The sequence below is a fragment of the Phaethon lepturus genome, unplaced genomic scaffold (assembly GCF_000687285.1).
Source record: "Phaethon lepturus isolate BGI_N335 unplaced genomic scaffold, ASM68728v1 scaffold8774, whole genome shotgun sequence".
Lineage (NCBI taxonomy): Eukaryota > Metazoa > Chordata > Aves > Phaethontiformes > Phaethontidae > Phaethon > Phaethon lepturus.
The window spans coordinates 2,868-26,845 of NW_010532616.1; the positions used below are offsets into that span (position 1 = coordinate 2,868).

Genomic DNA, 23,978 nt, shown 5'->3' on the forward strand with positions numbered 1-23,978 from the left:
CACCAGGCGGGGACAGATACGCAAAGTCCCGCTGAAAGCCGCTACCGAAGAGAGCTCTGCCCTAACGCCTGCCACCCCTCAGCTCTCCTTCCAGGAGTTCGTGCCTCTTACCGAACAAGATCTCTCTTCTCTAGAGGGCCAGACTTTGAGAGAGGAATGACGAGAACGCCCTTTTATCACCGCTTCTAGGTCACACTTGGCCAGCGCCTGCGGCACGCTGCCTGCGTCCAGACCAGCTTCTGCTCCGAGGAGCCAGAGTAAGAACACGATTCAGTGGGGAGAAGCATCTGGTCCCACTGAGGTGTATGTGGGCTTTGCACAAACTTTTTGCCAAATGCCAAGACATTCGAGCTGCAATCCCAGCACTCGGGAAAGCCCTGCGGGTCCGATCGGGATAAATCCCACCCAACCTGCCGGGGGTCTGAGTGACAGCTGAGGTGAGATGTTACTTGGTAGCTGATTACTCCAAGTTATTTCTCAACAGTTTTCCGCTCCCTTTCAGGACAAGGTGTCCCCTCCTCAGGCAAGCGCACCGCTCCTATCCGAGCACAGGCGAAGTCTGTACACGCAGTGCTGGAGTGCACGACATGCCGGTGTTGTGCTACCTCGCCAGCCTGGCTCCATCATTCCTTTTGCTTTAATTCCCCAAAGCCACAAAACAGCCTCAGGGTTATAAGGAAAGGCCCCCAGGAGAAACAAATAACCTCCCACTCCTCTCCCCAAAAAACCCTCACCTGGTACAGGGAAATAAGACTCTGATGTTGAAACAACACAACAGGGAGCAGCGAGCAATTTCTCACTTCTGTGATCGCTTCCTCAGCCACAAAACATCTCTCTGCGTCACCATGTGAACCCAAAGCAGAGCCCCCACACCAGGGCAAGACCAACGTACCCAGTTCCCCAAGGGAAGGGACAGTGGGGTTCCGGAAACATGAATACAGACCTGGCTGTGGGCCTGAGCCTGCCCTAGTGTCTGCCCGTAGTAGGCAGCCTGCTGTCTGTAATACTCTGCCCAAGCCATTGTGTAGTCCGGCTGGGAACTTGCCTGAGAAGCAGCACTGGCAGCATGACCTGGAGGAAAAGAAGGGAAAAAGGAGAGATGAGCAATTCAGTAAGACCAAGCCCAGGCTTAGGATTTCCTTTTGTAAAGCTTAAAGAAGAGCCAGCCCCCTTCCAACAGCTGCAGACATCTGAAAGAGCGACACCGGCTATCTGCTGTTTGGATACAACCGGGCAGGCTTTGGGCTGGCTTGTAAGTGACAAGCTGACAGCAGCCAGAAAGCATTAGGAGACCGTTTCCGCAGGTGCAGGGGCACAGTCTGACAGCCTGCACCCTTCATCCTCGGCCCGAAGGCTCCAGCAGCACGGTGTCAAATGCAAATCCAGAAATCGGCATCACGCGCTTCTTAACAGAGCGGAGAAAGCCAGGCCCAGATTCTTCCACATGCGCAGAGCTCTCCTACCCTCTCAACAACCCAGCTTCAGCTTTCTGGTTTTTGTTAAGCATCAGTTCTTGTGCGCTATGTTTGTCCCAGGCAGACCAACTGCAGGCATGGACACGAGGTCTACTGCGGACCGTGGTTCAGCGGGAGCACCTCTCCCACGGCGCGACAGCAGACAGCACAACTGAGAGCTTTCAGTGGGAGAACTACATGCACCATCACCAACAGGAGAGGATCAAAGGGGTTTTGTAGAGGACTGGAAGCTAATAATGGCAGGGGATGGAGACGCAAGTCATCGGATTAGAGTTAACTCTGTAACGAGAGTTGATTAATCTCCAATAACCCTGTTTCACTCACTCTGTTTTTTGAAATACTCCTCCCATGCTTTGCTGTAATCGGGATGGCTGTTCTGCTGCTGGCTCTGTTGGCCTGTGCAAAGATGACAACAAGGGGCACGTCAGTATGGAACAGGTGACAGTTTCCAGCCAGTGACATCTAACTTTCCACTAGACAGGCCCTGGATCTACCTCAGGTGGCCAGACTTCACACTTCAGCTTCCACCTTTCTACGATGTTGGGCATCTTCACTTCAGGGAAAGCTGAGGAAAAGCTCGAGTTCCTGATTTCACCTCACCTGTGCCCTGTTCAAGGGCATTAAGCCAAGTTTCCCCCCTGCTAGGACCTGCTCAAGCCAAAACACTGGCTGGGAGCTGCTCAGTTTGCACATCAACCATCCTAGGCTGTCAGTCCACTCACATCTAGCACAGGGATGGAGGCTTGAAACACCTGACGGAACTGAGACCTGTCACCTCAACCTCCAGCCATGGAGCTGCCAAGGAAATGACCATGTTTTGAGTCATCTCACTTGGTTTTCAGGGGTCTGCATCCTTCACCCCCACTCTCATCAGCGGAGCACATCTGAAGAGCCCCAGCAGGCAATGCCTATCTGTACAACGTGCCCACTCACGAGCCTCCAGCGTACCTTCTGCCCCAGCACACAGCTCTGGGGTAGCCAGACTGCAACTGGCTGCAGAGTCCTCAGGACCAAAGGGAGCCGTGAACCTTGCACAGAGCACAGCCAGCTCCACCTGCCCTCAGCATCATCTGGAGAGGCATCCGTGACCCTGTCCTAACAGCCACAACAGGCTCTGTGGCATGGTCTCCAGACTCCCGCACTGCACCAAGATAAGCGGTGCCAATGCTGGCACTGAGACCTCGCAGACCCCAAAACCTTGGTCTTCACCTAGCACAGACTCCCCCTCTTGAAGCACTAAGACACCTTCAATCCAGCCCGTCTAAGTGCTGTTGCGGGGGAGAGTCCAGCCATCTGGGTGCAGAGGCGGGATGTCCGCACTTCCCTTAGTCACAGTTCGAGCAAAGAGCCCTCAGTGAGACACACAGCGAACAAAACAAAAACAAAACAAAACAAAGCCCTGAACAGAAAAAACAGCAATTAGAAAACTGCAGAGAGAGGCAGGCACAGCGAGAGCGTGAGTGCTGAGCACACACAGGGACGAGGACAGGAGACACGCGTGGAAGGAGCGCTCTTCCCAGCTCATCCAACCGCCGGCGCTCCGTGTACAGCCCTGCCCTGCGATGCCGGCCGAAGGGGGGCTTTGAAGTGGGGGGAAGGGGGAAAATAATACACTGCAAGTGTGAAGTGGGTGGAGGGAACAGGGCAGCAGTGTCCTGTCCAGGGGCATAAAAGCGGGTTAAAAGACTCGACCAACGCTACAAGTCAGGACCTTTTCTGGCAGAGGTCAAGGCTGCCTCAACTGTCCACCTGCTAATACCAACAAAGGACCTCCTTCAATGCCTTTTCTTCTAGGAGAATTACAGTCCGCAGCAGGCTGAAAGGACACGCAGCTAAATGCGTTTCACAGCAAAATGTTTCCCCAGCCAGTTAATTTATTTAAGATGGGGGAAGTAATTAAAATCTAAATACATGTGTAGGGGGTGGGGGTCTGCCCCTCCTCCCACAAGGGGGGCACTCTCGAGTCCGTCCCTAGGAAGCCTGCTTGGAGAACGGCTCAGCCAGCTCTCTGACAGGGCTAGCAGAGCCGCAAACAAATGGGCCGCAGCACTCAGGGAAGGGACCCTTCACAAGACTGTTTTCAAATTAAAACTTAAAGTGCAAAAGCAGGTATTTACCTAGTTTCTTACAATAATCTTCCCACGCCTTGGTGAACTCCACCTGGCCTGACTGGGTACCACTGTGATCTGCGGCAGAAGAAAGCGGTGAAGGCTGCTTAAAGCACAGCATTATCTTGTCTGTCCTCTCTCCTTACCAAGACTGCCTTCAGTGTGCCTGGCTACAAACAGGAACATGGAGGATCCTAAGTAGACATGGAACTAGAGAGCCAACATTTTCCATCAGGTTCAACAGCAGAAATAAAACATCTGCCCCCAAAACACGGCTTTGTGGTACTAAACCCATACAGGGGAAGGATAATGGCAAGGCAGGATGCTTCACTGGTCTTGGAAGCCACCAGAAACCTGACAAACTCATTGCAAAGCAGTCATCATTGGGATACAAGCTGTACTATCGGTAACTGGGGGATTCACAGGGTCTGTGCTCCTTAAACCAGGCTCCAAAGCCAGGAGGTGTGAGCTTGAGACATGACTATAAGTTGCAGGAAGGGAGATTTTTTTTTTTCTTCCCCCCAGTGGTTGGTGGGCAGGATAAGAGGATGTTTCAGGGAGGTCAGCAAGAAGGTAAGTTTCTAAAGGCATCTTGCAAGGCAAACAGCAATGAATGTTTCGTAAGCCTTTATTTTTCGTAAGCCTTTATTCAAAGGCTTTATGGGAAGATAAATATGACATTTTTTGTAGAGCTTTCCCTGCTGCACTGACTGCTCTGCTCTCCAAAGCTCAGGGAAGTCCAGCTCTCTTGAGAGTGCGCAGGAAAGGACTGGAGTAACAATTGACCTTCTAACTATTGACCTTCTACAAGATCCTAGAGCTCAAAGGAAAAGTCATGATTGTTAGACTGTAATTGCTGAGGAGCAAGCCTCTTCCAGAGGCTTTTTTTTTTTTTTAAGAGTGTAACACAATTCCCATGCAGGGTTCCTATGTCCTACTGCAGCACACATTTTAGAAGTGCACTAAATAAACAATTTAGCATTGAGGATTTCAAAATTTCATATATGCACAATTTTATAAACATTAGAATGTGATTAGTGTTACAGGGAATCACAAGTGCAATTGCAGGCATTGCTTTTCCAACATTTCCTCTACCTCAGGCACCTCAAAGAGTAGGAATTTATACTGAAGTTAATAATCTACTTCATTGCTAAATCAACCTTAGTACTGAAAAGCACCTGTCATTAAACCCCTTTAAAATTACCCCCATAGACATACTTTTTGGTGCTTAGCTTTAGTTTTCACAAGACCAGGCCATTAAAAAATTCACATTTCCTAAAAAACTGTGACTGAAAAGCATCTGTTGGACATTACCGCCCATTACATGAGTTTTGAGATTACCAAGCAGACTACGAACCTGCTCTGTTTAGGGCAAACCATTACTTTGGCTATTGAAACACAGGATGATGCAGTTACACAGAAACACAGAAAGGTAGAGGTTGGAAGGGACATCTGAAGATCATCACCACTAGCATTTGCTACTTCAGTTATTCTGAAAAGGGGGACTCCCCATTCCAACCTGCTGAAATTTGACTAAATTTGACTGGGAAGAAAAGACACTCTAAACCTTCAAGAATAATAGCCAGCCCAAGTCAGTGGCTTGAAGTGGAAAACCCAGCAGCAGGGGTGATCTGGGTTCAGTTTTTGAACTCATGACTAAGGACATGTGTGCACTATTTTTTTGTTTTAATTATTTGAAAGCTGGTTATCCCGCTGGCCTCGTTCTGAGCGTTTAGCACTACAGAGGCTGAGCAGTTCTCATCAACTCCTAAAAGGAGATAGGGACACTACTACAGCCAGTGTGGATGAACCAGGTGAGAAGCCCTGTCTATCCTTTCTTCCACTTTCTGCATCTCCTTTCCCAGTCTAACAGACTGGGAGTTGAACAGTGAGAAGAGCTCATAAGGAACATTAAAAAAAAAAAAGGCAAATAAGCAAGAACTGATAAGGTCAAGAACAGAGAGATGGGAGGGCTCACCACCAAGACACAGTGTGCCTGTTAGGGGGAAAAGGGATTGGCAAGTACTTGCCTGGAGAATCATGGCAGGAGAGAGCCTAAGGTAGAAACGTTTCTGTTAGGAACAGACAGCAAGGACTTAATGTCCACACAAAGAGAGCAGAAACAAGCAGTATGCAGTTAAATGCACAAAAAGCGTTACAGTTTTCAATGGACATCAGTTTATTCTGAGCTCAAACACCACAGCATGCCTCCACACACCTCTTCTGCTCAGGAAATTATTTTGCTGTTTTCACGCAAGTGGTCTCAGGGGTGAACTTGTGTTTCACACACATGAAGCAGCAATTGCAAAAGGAACACCAACCCTTCTCCAACCCAGGTCCTAGACACTTACTTGGGACTTGCTGTCCAGGCTGCTGCCACGTCTGGTAGGTACTGCCCCAACCCTGCGTCATGAACGCCTGAGGACCACTGCAGAAGACAAAAAGGCACGTTGAGGTAGACAATAAAATACTTAACAGTCCACATACGTGAAGCTGCCCACAGAAGAAAAATTGTTACTTATAGTCAGCAACTGGTGAGCAAACAGGTGAACACGGGAACAAAAGGAAACGCTGTGTAAGTGTGACTGCTAACTGGCTTGATATGGGTCTGTTCATGAAGCCAAGATGAAGATACATCATACTGAACAGCAATCCTTGTTTAAGGCTTCCTTCCATGCTCTCACTGCACTAGAGACAGGAATTTTGGAGATGCCAATACCTATCTTGTTTATAATTTAATAGCTAAAATAATTCCTGCAGTCAAGCTTAAAGGTTTCATCTCACTTGCTTCTTGCTTCTGAATGCTCAATCTGTAAAAGGCTCCACTTATACATCACCCCTTCAAGGCCCTCCACCCTTCTCCCAATGCTTTTATAGCTCCCAGCCATTTCCCACAGCCCATCCGTGATGAGATGGAGAAGCTTACTTTTGATGAGGTGTAGCGGGTGCTTGGCTGAACGGACTTTGACCAAATCCTCCAGGTCCACCCATGCTGGTACCCTGTCACAGAATCCACAAATACTTAATGCCAGCTCTAAGCACAGGGTGGAGGCAGCTTGTATGAGCAGTAAGAAAGGGGAGAAGACAGCCTGGGACACGTTCCACTAAACCCCAGCACCTGAAAGGAGTGACTGATTCTTCAAGGACGAAGTTCTCAGGACTGTCAGCACACTCCAGGAGTCCAGCTTCAAAAGCAACTCCAGTTAGCCCACAAAGGTGCTAAGGGGACTACGGCACAGTTGGAAGTTTTCCTTTGAATAGCTTGGATCCTGAGGTTGGTATCAAGCCTTCTCCTCTCAGGCAATTCAGCATAAAGGTTGCTTTTCAGCTTTAACATGCCCTGGTTCAGTATTTTCTGTACTTTCTTTTACCCAAGTCTCCCCCTTCAGCATTACTCCAGCCTGACATTATTAAGCTTCAATACCACTGCATTAAGTGGAAGATAAAAGTCATCCTGGATATACTGGAGCAAGGAGCTGAGTGTTACTTTCAGTATGATGATGCCAGGATTGTGTCTTTCTCACACAGTGACACTATTGTCTTCCCTTCAAATAAATCTCCTTTGACAGCCTTCTCACACCTTATTATTACTGTTCTTCGCTCTCATACAGCTGCACACTACCCATGATTATGTCAGCAAACAGTCAGATCCTTCTGGGACCACAGCAAAATTAGTCCAATGGATGCTCCAGGGCCATCAAAGTTCAAGACAGTTGCTAACAGGCAAATGGTTTTGAAGCTAAATAATGTAAGCGTGTGTATTCTATGCCACCCTGTAAGTCCAGGCCTACATGTACCTAAGATCAACCAAGATCAACAGAGATGGAACTTACACCAACTTTCTCATCTATGAGATGTCTAGCAAGTTCAATTTGCTGGGGAACTCCTCTGATTGTAAATATTCGTACTCCGGGGTCTGTGTTTGGAGGTGGGTTTCTCTGAAGCTCAACATGGGCTCCTGACTGCTGATTTATGCTCTTGATGTTCTCACCACCTGCAGAAAAGAAAACCAAGACATAAGAAGAAGGGATAGTCAGCATCTTTTTCCGTAAAAGCATAAACACAGTCAGGTTCTGGTAATGGAATTACCAGTTTCAGCTATGTTCTGTGTGTCTCAAGGGAGGTGGGGCTGAGGATAGCAACAGCATAAGAAACCACAGCACATGAGCTCATGTTGCTCCTTCAAACAACAGTTTGAAGAAAAAATAGAGTTTCATAAGCATGACCTGAAACTGTGAGCTACTGCAATGGTTTTTGGGGTCATGGATGGTGCCGTTTTAAGAATACACAGTCCCTCCCTGTGTACACATTGCTAGGATCCCAACAAAATGCAGAGTGGTTGAGATACACTTTGACAAACCAGATGCAATAACTGTACTGACTGAATTCTGGTGGTTTTGCACAGCTGTTCACAATCCTTGAGAAAAGAAAGTCACCTGCAACTGAAACATGCTTTTTCTTTCTTCCATGAGGCTTTCCCCTGCCCCCATCACTAGACATTCCATTCCACTAAGGCAAAAAGCCACCAGCCACATACCTTGTAGCTTAAAAACCAAAGCTTAAGCTTTCTCACAGTCACGTGCTGTTCTATAGCTTATTTCCTTAAAGGAACCTTCACTTATCACTCTTCGCATTCACACTGCGGCGTACATATCCTTCCACACAACCACAGCAGTGCAGGATTCCAGGCAGTCTTCCACTACCGAGTTAGTTGTGCATGCAGTGAACATATCTGGCTAGTTTGCCATCTGGATACACTGCAGCACAGGAGTGCTTGGAGCAGGATGTGGCAGGGCCAGCCAAAGTAGATCCGATTTCCTGAAGACCTGCTAGGTCCCGGTCTCTTAATGAAATTTGCTTAACAAAAGCCTAAGCCAATGTTACAATGGTTCAATTCTTCTTTTGGAAGCTCACACAACTTACAGACCAGCTCCACTCAACTGGAGAAATTAAAGGGTGTGGGGAAGGAAAGGGTTTTACAACTTTTAAACCACAAACCAAAAATCACCAGCTAAAAGGACACAGGGCAAGCAGGAAAGAGAGCAAAGGAAACTAACTGGAGATTTTTGTTTGGTTTTAATTGAAAAAAGTCTCCAAAATAATCTCCTCAATTTTGCTTGCATTTCCATCTCTATACAGCCAGCACAACTTCAAAACAAACTGTGGATGTTGCAGACACTTGTTCATTTCATTGTCATGGACTCGTGACCTTTTTAACATTTTAAAGCCTTCTTGGGGAAGGGAGGAGGAAAAGTTGCCAAAGGGCAATTAACTCTTTCTAAATGAATTTTTGAAGATGCGTTTAACAAAAGATAATCGTGTCACATCCCTGGTCTGACAACAGGGATTGTACTGTGCAGCCAAAAGCCAAGCCACTTATTTTCAGTCAAGCATGGGAAAGCGGTAAGATGAAGTTTCAAACCAAGAAGTTTTGGGGGTTTTTTTTGAGTAATGCTTTTGTCTGATGCAGACTTATCTGAAGCTCTGTTTTTTACCATATTGAGGTGAGATCTGAATCAGCAGCCATTTCATCTGCTTAACAAAACCAGAGGACTCTTTCAGGCAACACAATTTGGATCACGAAGGAGTGGGAGAACTTCTTCACTGGGCGAGAGAAGCATAACCATAGGTTGCTACTCACGCAGCAGACTAGGTTTCTCCTTCCAAAAGGGGATTAAAGATTGAAGCTTTCTCAAACTGGAAGCAAGGAGAACATAGATTTCCGGTCACTTCCCCATTTAGCATTCAGCACCAAGTTTGTAGGTGTTGGGACTGTGTCCATATCAGCTTCCTCCTAGACATACTGCAGGATCAAGTTAGTTGGCTCTCCAGGTTTGGTCAGAGGCTGCAAGCTCCTACCCCCGTACCAGAACTTGGTGTCCTTCTCCTCCTTACCCTCCAGTCTGGTACATGCCAAAGTGCTCCCTCCCATCCAAGCGATCCCAATTCAGCCTCCAGAGCATGCAAATGAAGTGACGCACTCAACATGATGCTGCACGGTGCCGGAAGGAGTTCATCTTCCCCTGTAATGAGGTGACCCGCTCGGCACATGGTGGCTGTCTATAGATGCATTCAGCAGCCCGCTCCATTCTTCTACCTGATGGGGGGCAGAAGTGATCCAAGAGTGGCCCCCCAGCTGGACGTGAAATCGTAAAGCAATTAATCAAACCTGCTAAAAGGCAGAGCTGACAAGAGCCAGGCCGACCACGTTATCTGTCAATATTGCTGTATTTATCATGGAAATCCAGCGGGGGCCCAGAGAGGCTGCGGTTTGTTTCCAAGCACCACCAAACAGAGAAAGCGTTTGACATGTGTATGGCGCTCGTCTCCACCCTTCCTCGAGTCTGTCAGAAAAGAAAAGCTGCACCTACCCACCCTCTAGAGGAAACAGCTACACACAAGATTTGCAGTGAGCCAAGGACTTCTTATCAGCTCGTAAAGGCTCATGCTCCCAACCTGAGAAGTAATGCCCATGAGAAAGAGGCCTTAGATCTTCTATCATACACACCGCAGAAATGGCACTGAGAAATGTCCTCATCTTCCTCTTCCCCCCCCTTCTCGAATGCTGACACAGAGCTGGAAGCACAGCAGCAGTTACCTGGCCACATTGCATACAGTACACCCGGGGGGCCCAAGACACCCATTGCTTGGGTGCTAGCCTCAGAGACCAAGCTACGTGTGCCCAGAGGGCTCGGTCAGATTTTACAGAGAAGTCTAACAGCCAAGTCCTGTATCACAGGGGAAGAGGAGACGAGAAAAAAAAAAAAAAAGATGGAAACTGCTCAGAAACTAAAAGGGGGGAGTAAATGGTTTACAATTGGTCACTTAAGAAAACCCCACTAACATCCCCTCTCCCCTACACTGCCCCACAGGCAGTGGGAGAGGAAACAAGAAGAATCGGGTGTCTTGCACCAACATAAGGAGAGTGTCATACATCCATCCTGGCCCAGGCCCCAAAAGGCAATGCTACAGCCATCACTCACTTGACAAAAATGAAGGCTGCAACAGACTAAGAGCATAGGCACTGTAAGAACACCGATTACAAGGTGGTATTACAAAGCTACAAGCACTCAAATCACCACACAACTAGTAATTAGTCACTCCAGAAAGCTTCTGATCTGGCTGGGTATGAATCCCTATTTTGCTGTTGTGGAAACAAAGGTAAAAAGCTACCCTTCACCCCCACAGTGAGCCTGTGCCAGGCCTTGAACTTGAATGCTAGGACATCCAACTCTGCTACCTGCATTTATCTTTTCAGCACACAGTGCTCTCTGTGGTCACAAATGCTCCACTTCAGTGCACTGCTGAATAACAAGTGACCTTTTCTGATCCTTTATTAAGGATGACTAATGGATACAGCAATAAAGTTTCATTACAATTTGATTTTTCCATACATATAACTCTCGCTTGTAGGCTTAAAATTTGCTTTGCTTGATCTTTTGCCCAACTGGACTGTTCAGTGAGATCAAGCACAATCAGTCTGCAATTTCTGCGTAATGGGGAGAGCAGATGCTTTTTCATATTGAAAAAAGTTTTCAGGTTTGTAACAGGTTTACGGCAAAGAACAACATCTGAAAATGATTGCAGATACACTGCTGACATGCCTGTGTCGCATGTCTGTGTCCCTTGTCATCCAATAAGGCAGGATTTCAGGGTGCTACAGGGGCCAGACACATAGAAGGGAACAAATGAGGCGCAGCAGGGGAAAGAGGCCACAACATGTTTCATTGCAAGCTCACTCCTGCCCAACAGGACAGCAGGAAACTAAATGTCACTGAAACATGGCACAATGCCCTCAAGTCTCTGCCTCCTTTACTGTTGTAGCTAATCTGTTCCTTTTCTATTCACCTCACCTCTGCTGAGGCGAAAAGCCAACTGTGATTACTTAAACGCTAGTTAGGGCATACGTCATTCTTTCTGAAATAAGCATAGACAAATTAAATACCACTCCTTTGACACATCAGTGTATTAACTCAGAAGCATCGCAACAGTGCGGAGCAACAGAGCTCTTCTATTCCTGGCTCTAATCTAAGTGCTGCCATTACCTGATGTGTAGCTCATGCTCTGTGACAAATCGAGACCGCTGCTGGTGCTCTGGTTTCATAACTGTCTTGAGGGTGTACAGGTTCTTGAGAGGAAGGCCAGATGACCCCTTGTCCATATCCCTAGCATGGAGAGATTCAATGGCTAAGGCAGCCAAGGGGCCTCCATGGCAGTGAACATGCTCGTCCGAGTGAGATGAGGTGCACCAGCCTGCTCTGTGACAGGCTCAGACACAAACTCAGATACAGACAAAATCCTGCTACTTCACTTTATTAATCAGACACTTCAGGTACATGGCTAGAAGCAGCTACTGTTATTACCACATTCAGTGACCTTCCATTTTACCACATGGCACTCACAGAAATCCAGCATGATGAAATGACTGTTCTGCTTGTCCCTGATAAACTGTCCTTTAAACGAATTCTCTACAAAAAGAATCCACAAATGAACCTGCCTTTTCTCAGCCAGCTGCTTGTTATAACAAGCTTACTTGACAGCTCTGCATGAAGAGTCTCTCTTACATATTGTGAACAAGGGCCTGGAGAGTACAATTATGAGTGAGAGCACCACAAAGAAAACAACCACAAGCGCTTGTAGCTTATTCCTGTGCTGCATTCACTGGCCACTAAATACCTGCAATTACAGAAAACTCCAAAGCCTCACTGTCAAGCAGCAAGAATGCGACCATCCCGAGAGAGAAAGATTGCAAGCTCTAGTATTTAGTGTCACCAGACCCACCTTTGCCTATAACAAGGCCACACTTATCAGCTGGCACCGTGTAGGTTATTTCCTGCATGCCCCCAGGTGTTCCAACGCTCCAGTCCCCACGGCCACGACCTCTTCCTCGGGTGACAGCCAAACTTCCAAAGCCATCTCGCTCCTTGGAAGGCAAAAAAATTTGTATCAGTGGTTTTTTTGCTGGCCCCAATATACATTAAAAACAAAATAAAGCAAGGTAAGTTAAATTGCATTATAATCAATGGCACTGAATTGAGATATTCTTGGACTTCAGTTTCACATTCAAGATTTTGAAGCACTTTAAAAAATGCCAAGTAACACACATTACAGCTGCCTTCCTGACTCAGGAAGATATTTATATTTTTTTAAATGCATGCCTTTATATCTGCTGAAATAAACCTATAAACCAGCATCAACTACTAAAGGACTTAGTTTGTGATGGGGGCTTTCCTCAGAGGAACTGATAGATCTTGGCACTGACACATACAGAAGTTGCTTCCAAACCCTTTCAAGTGTCATTCTTTAAAGAACTGCTGGAATTACTCAGCTGAAATGCACATTTTCCAAAACCTCCAAAAGAAGCTTTTAAGTTCAAAGACACTTAAAGGACATACCTATGTTGGGTAACTGCTTTCTCCAAAAGCAAAGGCCACACGCAGACAGAAGCTATCATGACAAACCTCAAAATTATAGTGGATGATTAAAAGTTATAAAATCAAGTATTCAGAGCAGATCTCAGGGCAAGAAGAGATATCAAGACCTCCCCTTAATGGAGAAATTATGCTCAGGTATCTGGTCTGGAATGTCTAACATCTTCACTTCTCATAATACAAAGGGAAGATAATCTCCTTCATGAGTCTGCCCTACTACTTCACCCATCTTTGTACTTCTTGCTCTTGGACAATGCAATATGTTGGTGTCTGTCTCAGAGCACAGCGACCACATATGTGAGCATTCATTGCCTTGCCCTGCCTCCCACAGCCACTAGATCAGAGGACTGGAGTCTGAAGAGAAGGCATCGCTGAGCACTGTTAATGCTCTGCTCTCTAAGCATTACTAAGCAGAGCCTCCAGTCACTGTCTCACACTACTGCTGGACTCCATTCCACCAGGTCACCATTTCTAAATAACATAAGAACAGCTAAACATGGAGGGTAAATGTGGAGCTACAATGAGGCCTCATAATACCGCCTGAGCATAGGAGACCATCCCATAGCTCAGTCAGGCCATATCACATTTAAAAAAACCCAAATAAACAAAACCCAAACGTAGCAGCTCTGTCCTGGGCAGCAGCATGTGTGGCCTATCAGAGGGAAAAACTAACACTGCTGTTCTTCCGATAGTGGCATCCATCCACACAGCTGCATGCATACAGACTACATTCCCATACAAGCACTTTCCTCCCAAGAGCCTCCAGAACCCACCTGTGCGGTGAGAATGAGTTCACTGATGATGTGTGCTGCATGTTGACACCTATCAGGAAGCCCCATGACCTGTGCGACTCTTTCAGAGCTAATCCCATCATCTGTGAAGAGAGGTGGCAAAGTCTAAATTAAAAGGAGAAAACATCCACCCACCAACAAAAGCTTCCTTCTACCACCATGCTAGCAGCATTTTCACATAACATAACTACCCCAAGAGCTACCTCTTCCCGCCACCTTCAGCCCCTCTTCCATGGACTGAAAGATGACAAAACCCAACCCACATTGCAGAAGGAAAAAGGCAACACTTTCAAATGTCAAAAAGCCATGAAAGAGACTGATATAATTTTAAGAGGACAAAGGCAGCTTTGATAGGTGATCAGACAGCCAAGGACCCAGAGAAAGTTACTTAGAATTAATCAACTCCTGATCCCCAAAGGCTTTAATGTCCTGAAGGAGAATTCTTTAAAAGGAAATAAAAGGCTTTTTTGTTATTGTTATTCTGTTTATCCATACAATTACCACTCAAGACATGACTGTTGTGACATCTAATGTTTGCAAGTGAGCTGTATATAATCTTACTCTCTGAAAAACAGAAAGTGCACAAGGAAGCAGCACATCATATTTAAACAGGTTTCAGAAAGAGACACAATGCACCTTTAAATTAGGAAAGCCTAGCTGCTGTAACCTCAGATCAGACTCACTTTAGCAATCCCAAACTGGAAACACTGGTCAGAAAGCAACGGCTCTCCCATCCTCACACAAACCTGGTTTAAATTGAATCCTAACTCCAGCATCATTCTGAATCTTTTTGATCATTTCTCCATTTCTTCCTATCACAATTCCAACAGCAAACCTGGGCACAGAGACCTGATGGGAAAGGCAAAGCAGTATGAAAGCTCAGAGAACTAGACTGAATTACTCTGCTTTTACAAGGAGATGCTCTTAAGTACGAGGACAGGCCACGTTAAGCAGCTCCAGGCTACAGAATCGTATCCCTTAAGAAAAACAAACATGTGGCCACAAATTCCTTCCCTGCTAAATGAACTCTGCATTACAAGAACGCAGCTTAAAAAGACAATTAGAAAAGTGCCATCTGGGAGTCCATGAGAACTCCTCTTCTTTGCAGCCAGACTCACTCTTCCAGCAACAGAACACAATGCATTTAAAAATAAGCTTACAGGTTATATGTGCAATTTGATGACTTCCACCCACTACCCATCCCACAGGGAGGTTAGCAGAGTACTCATGAAGAAAACATACCTCTATGCTGCCTCCTCCCATTCTAGAACTGAAATCATTGCGTACGCCTCGGAAGTCTGCCTGATCTTTCTCTCGGATGATCTCCAGTACCATTTCCCTTGCTTGCTACATGGGGAAAGAAGTTACAGTTAGCTTAAAATTATTCTGCTTGCCATCTTGTTGTTAGGGCCTCAACAGTGGCTAATGGTCAGGCTTCAGGCAAAGCAATCTCCATCTGCTTAACAGAAACAGCATTCTGATTTAAAATTTCTTTTACCATAATCAATGGAGATCTGTTCTTGATGGCATCTTCCATGTCTGACAAAACCTGCCAAGTATGCAAGGTGGCAGTTTCTTGTGTGCAACTGCTTCCTTCAGTCTTTCAAAAAGGCCTTTTAGCTTTTCAAATATCTCTGATGGGGTTTTTTTTTGGTTGTCGTTTTGTTTTTAAATTAAAGGTCGGGAAAGCCCTTTCCTACTGGATAGAACTGAAACCAATACAGTAAGGTAGAAGCTGTGGTAGCATAGCAGAGAGCATGTCCACTAAGAGTAAGAGAGCAAGTACCAAGGTGGCAGGTGGGCAGTAGTGAGCTTACAGAAAAGACACTCAGAAAAGTTAAGCCCAAGTCTGCAGCAATTCAGCAAGACATTTTCTAAGATAAATGACTATTCTTCCTACCTACTTGCAGCCCGCAAGGCCATTCACAAGCTTACATGTAGCCCAGCTAGTAAAAGTGTACCTTGGAAATAAGCCAACAGTAGTCACCATTGAAAAAAAGCCTCAGTGTCAAAACCAAAGCCTTTGTGTTTCTATATATTACCAGTCAAGCTTTTGACATTTTGGTTCTATTTCCAAGTTTGAGGGACACTGGTGAATCGGATTCCTTTCACATTTTTACATATTTTCCATGCCCCCATAGTGCTTTTTACAGATGAAAACAACTCAAGACATTTTAGAGATGCCAAGACTGAAATAAGGGCAATGGAGGGATTTCACGGGGATTTGAGTGTGTTAAACACTGTTGCAGTATTCAGAGAATCCCACCAAACCCAAGCATTCATAGAACTTAAGTGCCATCTAAGCATTCTCAACTTAGAAAAGTGCCTCAAAGATCTTCCAGCCTACGTAGCTTCCACGATTGCTTGGCATGATTTACGGCACGGAAGTTGTGACAACAGCAAATCTTGCAAAAGTAGAAGAAAACACCTGGGAAGTAGCAGCACTTTTGGTTAAAAGTAGCAAAACTGCCATTAAGCTCCTTTTTGCGTATTTATTCCTCCACAATAAGTATTAGAATTTTGGAACACACTTCCCCCCCATTTAAATCTAAAAGCCCACTTGCAACGAGAGGTTTGAAAAATACAACCCAAACATGCTATCCCTGAGCAACATGAACTGTTGCAGCAATTTATGATTAGGGAGATCCTATGACACAGAACTATTTTTATTAGAGACAGGAATGCTAAGCTAGATTTAAGCACTTAGCAAGGTATGAAAAGCTCTTGCTGAGAAATGGAACATGCCACAGCTAAACTTTAATTCTTTTATTCAAGCATTCCCATCATGCTGCAAACTTCCAGTCTCTGGCTGATCGTAGGTTTTTGCTTTGAACCGCAGGTATGAACACATCTGTAGAACCCCAACACAAGGAGACTAAGGTACCAATATTAAGCAAACCCCTTGGTTTCAGGAGTTGTCGTGGGTTGTTTTTTTTTTTTAATTACCTGCGTCAATTGGCTGTCTGAGATAATGAACCTTCCACAAAACTTTGTCAAATGTGTGGTTAAGTTAGTCACTAAGAACCCATTTGCTCAAGCAACATATAGCTATGATTTTTGCTTCAGAATTGGAAAGCATTTCAAAGCTACTTTCTCCAAACTCTCCTCCTCAGCTCTTCTCCGACCCATCTCTAATATCTACATGGAGCAAGAGCTCCTAGGTTACACAGTAAGCAAGCCAACACTTGCTAGTCTGGTGTTTTAACTTGCTCTACTCAAACATCAACCTTACAGAACAAACAAAACAGCAAGGATCATTACATTTACAGTTGTATTTGACTCCATCAGATGCTTACTAATATGCTAAAGGTTAAATTTCTCCTCAGTTCTCTAGGGCAACTGCTTACTTTTATTACATACCTGTACTTTAAATGCATCTCCAGTAATACGGAGAGGTTTATCTGCTCCAGTAGGCAACGGACCATCCTGGATCATAATCATTTTCACACCTGTTCGCTCCTGAAGAAAAAGCACAGAGCACTTTGCTAAGCAGAATCCCTAAAACAACAGACTATACTTTGGTTACTAAACATTATGTAGGTCAAATCAGCAGCTTTACAGAACACTACTTTCGCTCTTCACGGGTACTTACAGCACAAATTCAGTAACAGTCCTAGAGTGTAAAGGACTGCCAGAAAGTGTGCTACTCCAGAAGTTCTCTAATAGCCGAATCCCTTGCAAAAAGAGAACCCCTCTAGCTCAACAACTGATTTTTCAGCCCTTTCCAAAATCTGTAGCTGTCTGCATATAACAGTTATTAAGTGACCAGCCTTAAAACTATTGGATGACAGAGGCCTAATCAGGGCATTCAAAAAAAATATATTTTTGACCTAGGTGCTTTTCTGAAACCCTCTATTTAAAAAAACTTGTACCAGATGGAGGAATAAAGAATGTCTAGGAACATAGATTTATACATAACACAACACTTAATTAGAAAGGGGTGGGATGAGGAAAAAAGGAAGACACACGCCAGCTTTATCACAGATCAGCAACAAAAGAGAAGCACGGCACTCTACAACAGCATGGCTGGCATTAAAAACTATTGCAGCAGCAGACTAGAGATAGCCTTTTCTTGGCTACAAGGATCCCCTCCTAAACAGCACGCACCAAATGTTATCTAAAGCACACAAGTTTCTTTCACAGTTCTGGCAAAACTCCACTACATGCGTAGCTGGGGCCAAACAGATTTCTTTTTTAACACAAGATTGGATTTGAGTCCAGCTCTCCGAAGGCAGAAGAGTAGTCCCTGCTGTAGAAGGTTAGAGCATTTAAGGCTCTCCATTTCAGCACGCTCTTGTTGATCTAGAGAAGCTGCAGTAGGGAAGAGAGCCCTAAAGTAAATGCATCTTGCGCACCTGCAACTGTTTTATTGTTTCACCTCCTTTGCCGATGACTAGACCCACTTTGGATGCCGGGATCAAAATCTCCTGAATCGTACTGTTGCCATCAACATCGTTGTGAAAACCGGGTCCATTCCGACAGCGATCTACAATCTGCCCCAGTAGCCGTTTTGCTTGTCTTTGGAAAAGAATCGAGGGAAACAACCATTAGACAACATTGTTCCACGTGACCAAGAGACCAGGAACCATTGGAATGGGAAGCGATCGGGGAGAGGAGAAGAAGTGAAAAGATGAAGGAAACCACAGTTAGCATAATGTTTGCTTTCCTTTTTTTTAAAAACTCTGATGTATGTTTTCCCTTATCATGATTACTTCTAAGCAGTGTGATTTTCGAAAGGGGAAGAGAGAAAGAAGAGCAGCAGCACGCTCTGATCTCTTTGGAAGTTAAGGAAACAGCTGAGATACAGATTTTGGGGTGCTTATTTTGAATGAAGATGCTCTAGGTTCTAAACTTTAACATATATACAATATTTGGTAAAACCCAAGCTCTGTTCTCCTTGGTCAAGACAAAAACCACACACTGCTCTGATACTAACACAGCACATTGGTTAACCACTCTCCGATCAGTCACAGGCAACTGCCTTGCTCTTCTCTGCCTGCTCTTACCAGCAGCACCCGAACACTGTTCTAACACAGCCTCTGCCCCAAGCAGTAGGTGCTGAAGCTACACCGCAAAGCAAGGCAAGGATACTGCAGCAGCAACCAATGAAAGACTGGGTTCTTCTACTCCTGGTGAGAAGAGACAGACACAAAGAAGCATTTGGGAGATTAAAGATCCCTTCTCTAACATCTTTAGCATGTCAGCGGTAACTGACAGGGTTTCCCTTCATCTTGAAGACTCCTAGTACCAACACATCCCTCTCTTGCCCTTCTCCCACATCCCTTCTCAAAGCAGGCAGAATAAAGTCACCGGTTCCCTATTCAGTCTAAAGCACCGTCTTCCCCTCTCTCCACTTCGTATCAGGCCACCTAGGAAGCCGTATGATATCAGGCACCCTAGGAGTACTGTCTTCTCTCTGGCCATTTGATGAAACTGTGCAAAGTCATCCCTTGCAAGCAGACATTCACCAAAGACAGCTCAGGGGGCAGTGATTTGAGGCTGCGCACAGAGCAGAGCACTGCTTTCTCTTGATTTTCCTCACAAACAAGGCAAAAGGGGGAATTTCTGGAAACCCACCTCAAATATTCTAGAAGAGCCTTAAGAGTTTTTATTAATCTATCTTCATATTTTGTATAAAGTTCTTTTAGTGACAATACAGAGACCATAACAGTTAATATGCAATGTATTTCAGATGAGAAGAGGTCATTGGGAAATTAACCCTACTAGTTTGCGACTGGATATAACTAACGGAAACACTTCACAAACCCCTTCACAGAGAAGTTTGACATCTAAATTCCTTTCCTTACTTCATTTTCTTTTTCTGCAAGTAGCCTGAAAAAATAGTTTAGCCAACCAACTTGACAAGAACTTTAGCACAAAAGTAAATTAAATTTCACTTAATTCCATGTCCTCAACACCTTGTTCTGCTTCACAAATTGAGTATTCTCACTTTTTTTAATTTATATTTTAGTTAAAGACAGCCGTGGACATGACTACATTTAACTGCTCATTTCAGAACCACGAAGTCTTAACTATACCTCTCCCACATTTTCCCCCCAACTGCATCTCATCAAGCATCCCAGCTTTTTAATGTTTTGCTCTTGTTCTGAAATACCCTTTGCTAAATGGGGAAAAGCACTTCAATATCAGCAAGAATACATTGCCTGCCCTATAATGTGAACTTGCCAATTATATTTATTCTGGCTCACTGCTTGCAGTATTATGGTAGAATACGGAGATTTAAGTACCCTTAGATCTCTTAGGAATGGAAGAATGATGAGTGTCTTCTCTTTAGAGAGACAGTCTTTGCGCCCATGTATTTTCACTATCAAATGCAACTCAAAGATTTCCAGATGGATTTTAAAAAACCCACCTACCCAAAGGCTGGGGAGAGAAAGAGCAGCTCCATATGTTAAGTGTGTTCCTGTAAGCCTGAGGATCCTGGATCCACTTCCAGCAGGAGGTCCTCAACTGGTTTGTGAGAGTCTCAAACTCAGCTCCTGGGAAGGGGGAGGGAGGAAACACTGTCCCTAAAGTTTCTATAGATCTAAAGAGTAGAAAGCCCTGCTGGCTGGCCATGTGTCTCTACCATGCAGGGATCAGAATTCAAGACTTTGGTTCAGTCCTTTGCTTCTTATTGGCAGCGATGCAGAGGCAAGCACACCCATGGGCCTCATGCTGCTCTGCAACAACACCAACACCTCCAGATTATTCTGGAGTGGCACCGACAGGCTTTGGAGGCCTTATGCAGCCCTTCTTCAGCTGGAAGGATGGTCATCTCAATAGGAGTAGGGAAGCGAAGGGGAGAAGAGAAGTGCCCTTCAACAGCTTAGCTCAGTATCCTGGAAAGCTGCAGTTAGAAAACTGCATCCTAGGTGCCCTAAGAGCAACCTTGCCCTGCTGAGGGGAATTCCATGGAAATTTCTGCAGAGGATTCAAACTGCAACTGGAAAAAAGCCTTTGAGGTGCACAGTTTAAAGCATCAGACCAAGAGGTTCCATGCTCCAGAGACCCTCAAGTTTCTCTAGGCCAACATTTGCTGGTGTGGCTAACCAAGTAGCACCACTGACAGAGCACAGCATTAGGGAGAAGAGAGAGAAGGAGAAAGGAGAGAAATGAAATCAGAACTCACTCAATGCTCTCTGGTGTCCCGGTGAGTACACAGGGCCTCTCGGGCATCCCACCACTGTCTACAAAGGAAACAAGAAGGAAACTTTTAATACATGGAATTAAAAAAATGGCAGCTGTTTCAGTAACTATCAAGCACTAATGGCAGCACCGCCCTCCCCTGCACACATGGCATGTTAATGAATTCAAAGGCACCCAGGGTCAACATATTTTAAATTATTTGCTGGATCTCTGCATTCTTTTGAAGCCTTCCCCACCAATTAAAGGGAGGGATAAGAACTTGGATTATATTCATCAGCAGTTTGCTGTACAGCACTGTAGTATAGTCTTCTCCAAAGCAAATAGGCACTAGCACAGAACAAATGGATGGTCCCATTTTTTCAATGCAAGGCAAGTTGTATGAAGAACTGCTGCCAGCCCCCTGAAGTATCTTCTGCCAGGAGTTGGAGCTGACCAGATAATCAGAGACAAACCGCAGAGCTGAGCAAAGCGGTACCACCAAGAGAAAACTCAACAGCTGCAATTTAAAGTCTAACTACAACATGGATTGTTCCTTTGCACTGTAGCTATGTGTTGGTTAAAGACAGTTCCTTAATGGTTTCATTCCCCAAACCACCTGACAACCCCGTCTTCTACGCTAGTCAGGAGGTCAGTCTCGCAACCGCTCTCCCATGCACGTTAGCCTCGTATGTATCAGTTGTTAATGGTGATAACATGCCACAAGCATGGCAAAGCATCTGACACAACATCCTTCAACATTAAAACATGTTCACCCACCATGCAAAGAGGCTCTTACCTGGAGCAATTTGAATTTTGCAGCCAGACTCTGCCTGAATCCGTGAGATCTGTTCTCCTCCCCTGCCGATTACTGAAATGAGTTCAACAAGTATCAGAACATGCCATTTTTCCAAGCAACTGCGGGGCACCTTCCCCCTTTTACTCCACTGCAGCTATCCATAAAGGAACAGTTTAACTCCAGGACTGCAGAAGAGGCATCTACAGCATGACCAAATTTATCATAGCAGAAAAACATTAAAATACTGCCGAAAGTTATTCCATTTGCTTGGAAAAACAAAACCAAAAAAGCCTGTCTCGCACTGGAATGGAAATACACAGTATGCAAGAAATAAGGCACTAGTTCGAGCGCTGCTAGAACAGTCATTTAAGTGTATCTTGTTCAGCTTGAACCAATAAACTAGTTATTTGGGGTACTAAAAAAGGCACAGACTTTTGCTTTTATTTCTTTAAAATTCACATTTTTCTGCCTCTTTTCAATGGACATGCTACTGGCTGGTCTGCACTCAGACAGAACTGCTACATACTGAAATGCTCTATCGACCTTAAGTGAAAACAAATACCCATCTCCCTTAACTCTTGGAGTCGGCACATCGTTGTTTCACAACGAGACATACCAGGGAGAGATGATATGCCAATCACCATTCATATACTTCCCAGACTGCAAAAAGAGCAAAACTGTCAAGTCAAACAGGTATGCCTGGCTCAAGATGCTCCCACAGAAGCATCTCTCAGCTGTGGGTTCGCCACCCTCCTGCATCTGTCTGCCCCTGAACCAGGATTAGATTTAACACAGAGATGATGCACCAACAGAGCATGCAAGCTCCCCTCTCACAGAGCTACAGCACCCCTCCAGCGTTCCCACATGTGGTACCAGGACTGATAAATGAAGAGGTCTGGTAGGAAAAGAGTAAGTATTTCTTTTGCAGGAATTTGAGTTACAGTTTTATACTGTCTTTAGCGTCGGGACAAAACTTCATGCACTACTGGCTAATTATCATGGCCTGTTATTTTCCTTTTTACTCTCCAGATATCAAATTGGAAGACAGAGATCCTGCAGTGGAAGAGTCTGTGCAATCACTGTAGTAACACATCAGCAGGAGGTGCCATTGAAAGTAAGCGTAATGATCATCAAGAGGAAAAGAGAAATTAGGATCAAGCTCGAAGAGAACAGTATCAGGAATGCAAACTAGGAAAAATTCTCATGCGACCAATACATGCTGGTTGTGTATCTCAGCAAATGTATAAGAGGTTTAAAGTTCTGTTTAATTTGCTTTGAGTCAACTCTTATTTTAACATTTAAATGTTGTTTTCCTCCCTCAACTCTCACAGTTTTGCATACTCAAAGTAAAATGTTTCAGTGAGGGGAAATAAATTAACTTTGACTTATGTACTATGCTAGTGGGAAACGCTGAAACCGTCAGCAACTTGTACCACACAATCTTGTTCTTATTACTGGGACACCAAACTTTTCCATGCAGTTTGCACCTGGATTTTAAACACAGATCATCTGGTCCCCATGAAGACAGCATTAGAATAACCGCATCCAAGGCTAGTAAGCACAAAAACTTGTGAGAATAAACAGCATTCCTGCATAGAAAACACATAAAGAAACATCAAAAGCATCCACGGTACTTACTAAATCCAACCATTTTATCAGGCACTTTGAACTCTTCTGTTATTACAGCCCTAAAAAAAAAAAAAGAGAAGGGGATTTGGAAGAGAACTATGTCCTTGCTGCGGAAACCAGGCACAGCATAAGGTTTTTGGACACACAGGTAAACACCACATCACAGTCAAAATCATTTGTTTTGGAAGGGACCTCTCGTGGTCACCTTATTTTTCCTATATGGGATGCATTTCCAGTCTACTCTCTGTTACCTTCAATGGAGCTGATGGAAGAACATCTTTTCGTCACTCTTGTTCCAGACAGTTTTAACAGCGTAATGGCAAAGCTTCTTTAATATTTAGCCTGGACCTTCCAAGCCACAGTCTCCCTACTACTTTTGGATACGCTCTTACCCCCTCTGATATTCACAGATCCTTTTTTTTCTTTTTTCCCTACTTGTCCTTATCATTCTTTTCCTTGGAGTTTATAAAAGCTGTCTTCAATTATCCTTTGAAGTCTTACTATCTCGCAACTTCTGTATCTATTGCTCTTTGGACTTTCTCAATGTGTGTCTGCCTCAAAACATAGCACCCAAAGCAACTTCCTAAGACCTGACCATAGTCAAGTTGAAAGGAATTAAC

At 44.8% G+C, this 23,978-nt stretch overlaps 1 protein-coding gene across 1 annotated transcript in view; it reads right to left on the reverse strand.

Moving 5' to 3' along the window:
• The window catches only part of FUBP3 (far upstream element (FUSE) binding protein 3), a gene marked incomplete at its 5' end in the record, with an annotated part of 32,361 nt that overhangs the window by 335 nt on the left and 8,048 nt on the right, over positions 1-23,978 (reverse strand). The window contains 14 exons of the mRNA XM_010284889.1: positions 944-1,071; positions 3,593-3,661; positions 5,935-6,011; positions 6,510-6,583; positions 7,417-7,577; positions 12,365-12,506; positions 13,788-13,888; positions 14,552-14,654; positions 15,048-15,152; positions 17,166-17,264; positions 18,161-18,323; positions 20,938-20,995; positions 21,730-21,801; positions 23,368-23,417. Coding sequence (XP_010283191.1) covers positions 944-1,071; positions 3,593-3,661; positions 5,935-6,011; positions 6,510-6,583; positions 7,417-7,577; positions 12,365-12,506; positions 13,788-13,888; positions 14,552-14,654; positions 15,048-15,152; positions 17,166-17,264; positions 18,161-18,323; positions 20,938-20,995; positions 21,730-21,801; positions 23,368-23,417 — 1,402 coding nt within the window. The remainder of the gene's footprint in view (positions 1-943; positions 1,072-3,592; positions 3,662-5,934; positions 6,012-6,509; positions 6,584-7,416; positions 7,578-12,364; positions 12,507-13,787; positions 13,889-14,551; positions 14,655-15,047; positions 15,153-17,165; positions 17,265-18,160; positions 18,324-20,937; positions 20,996-21,729; positions 21,802-23,367; positions 23,418-23,978) is intronic.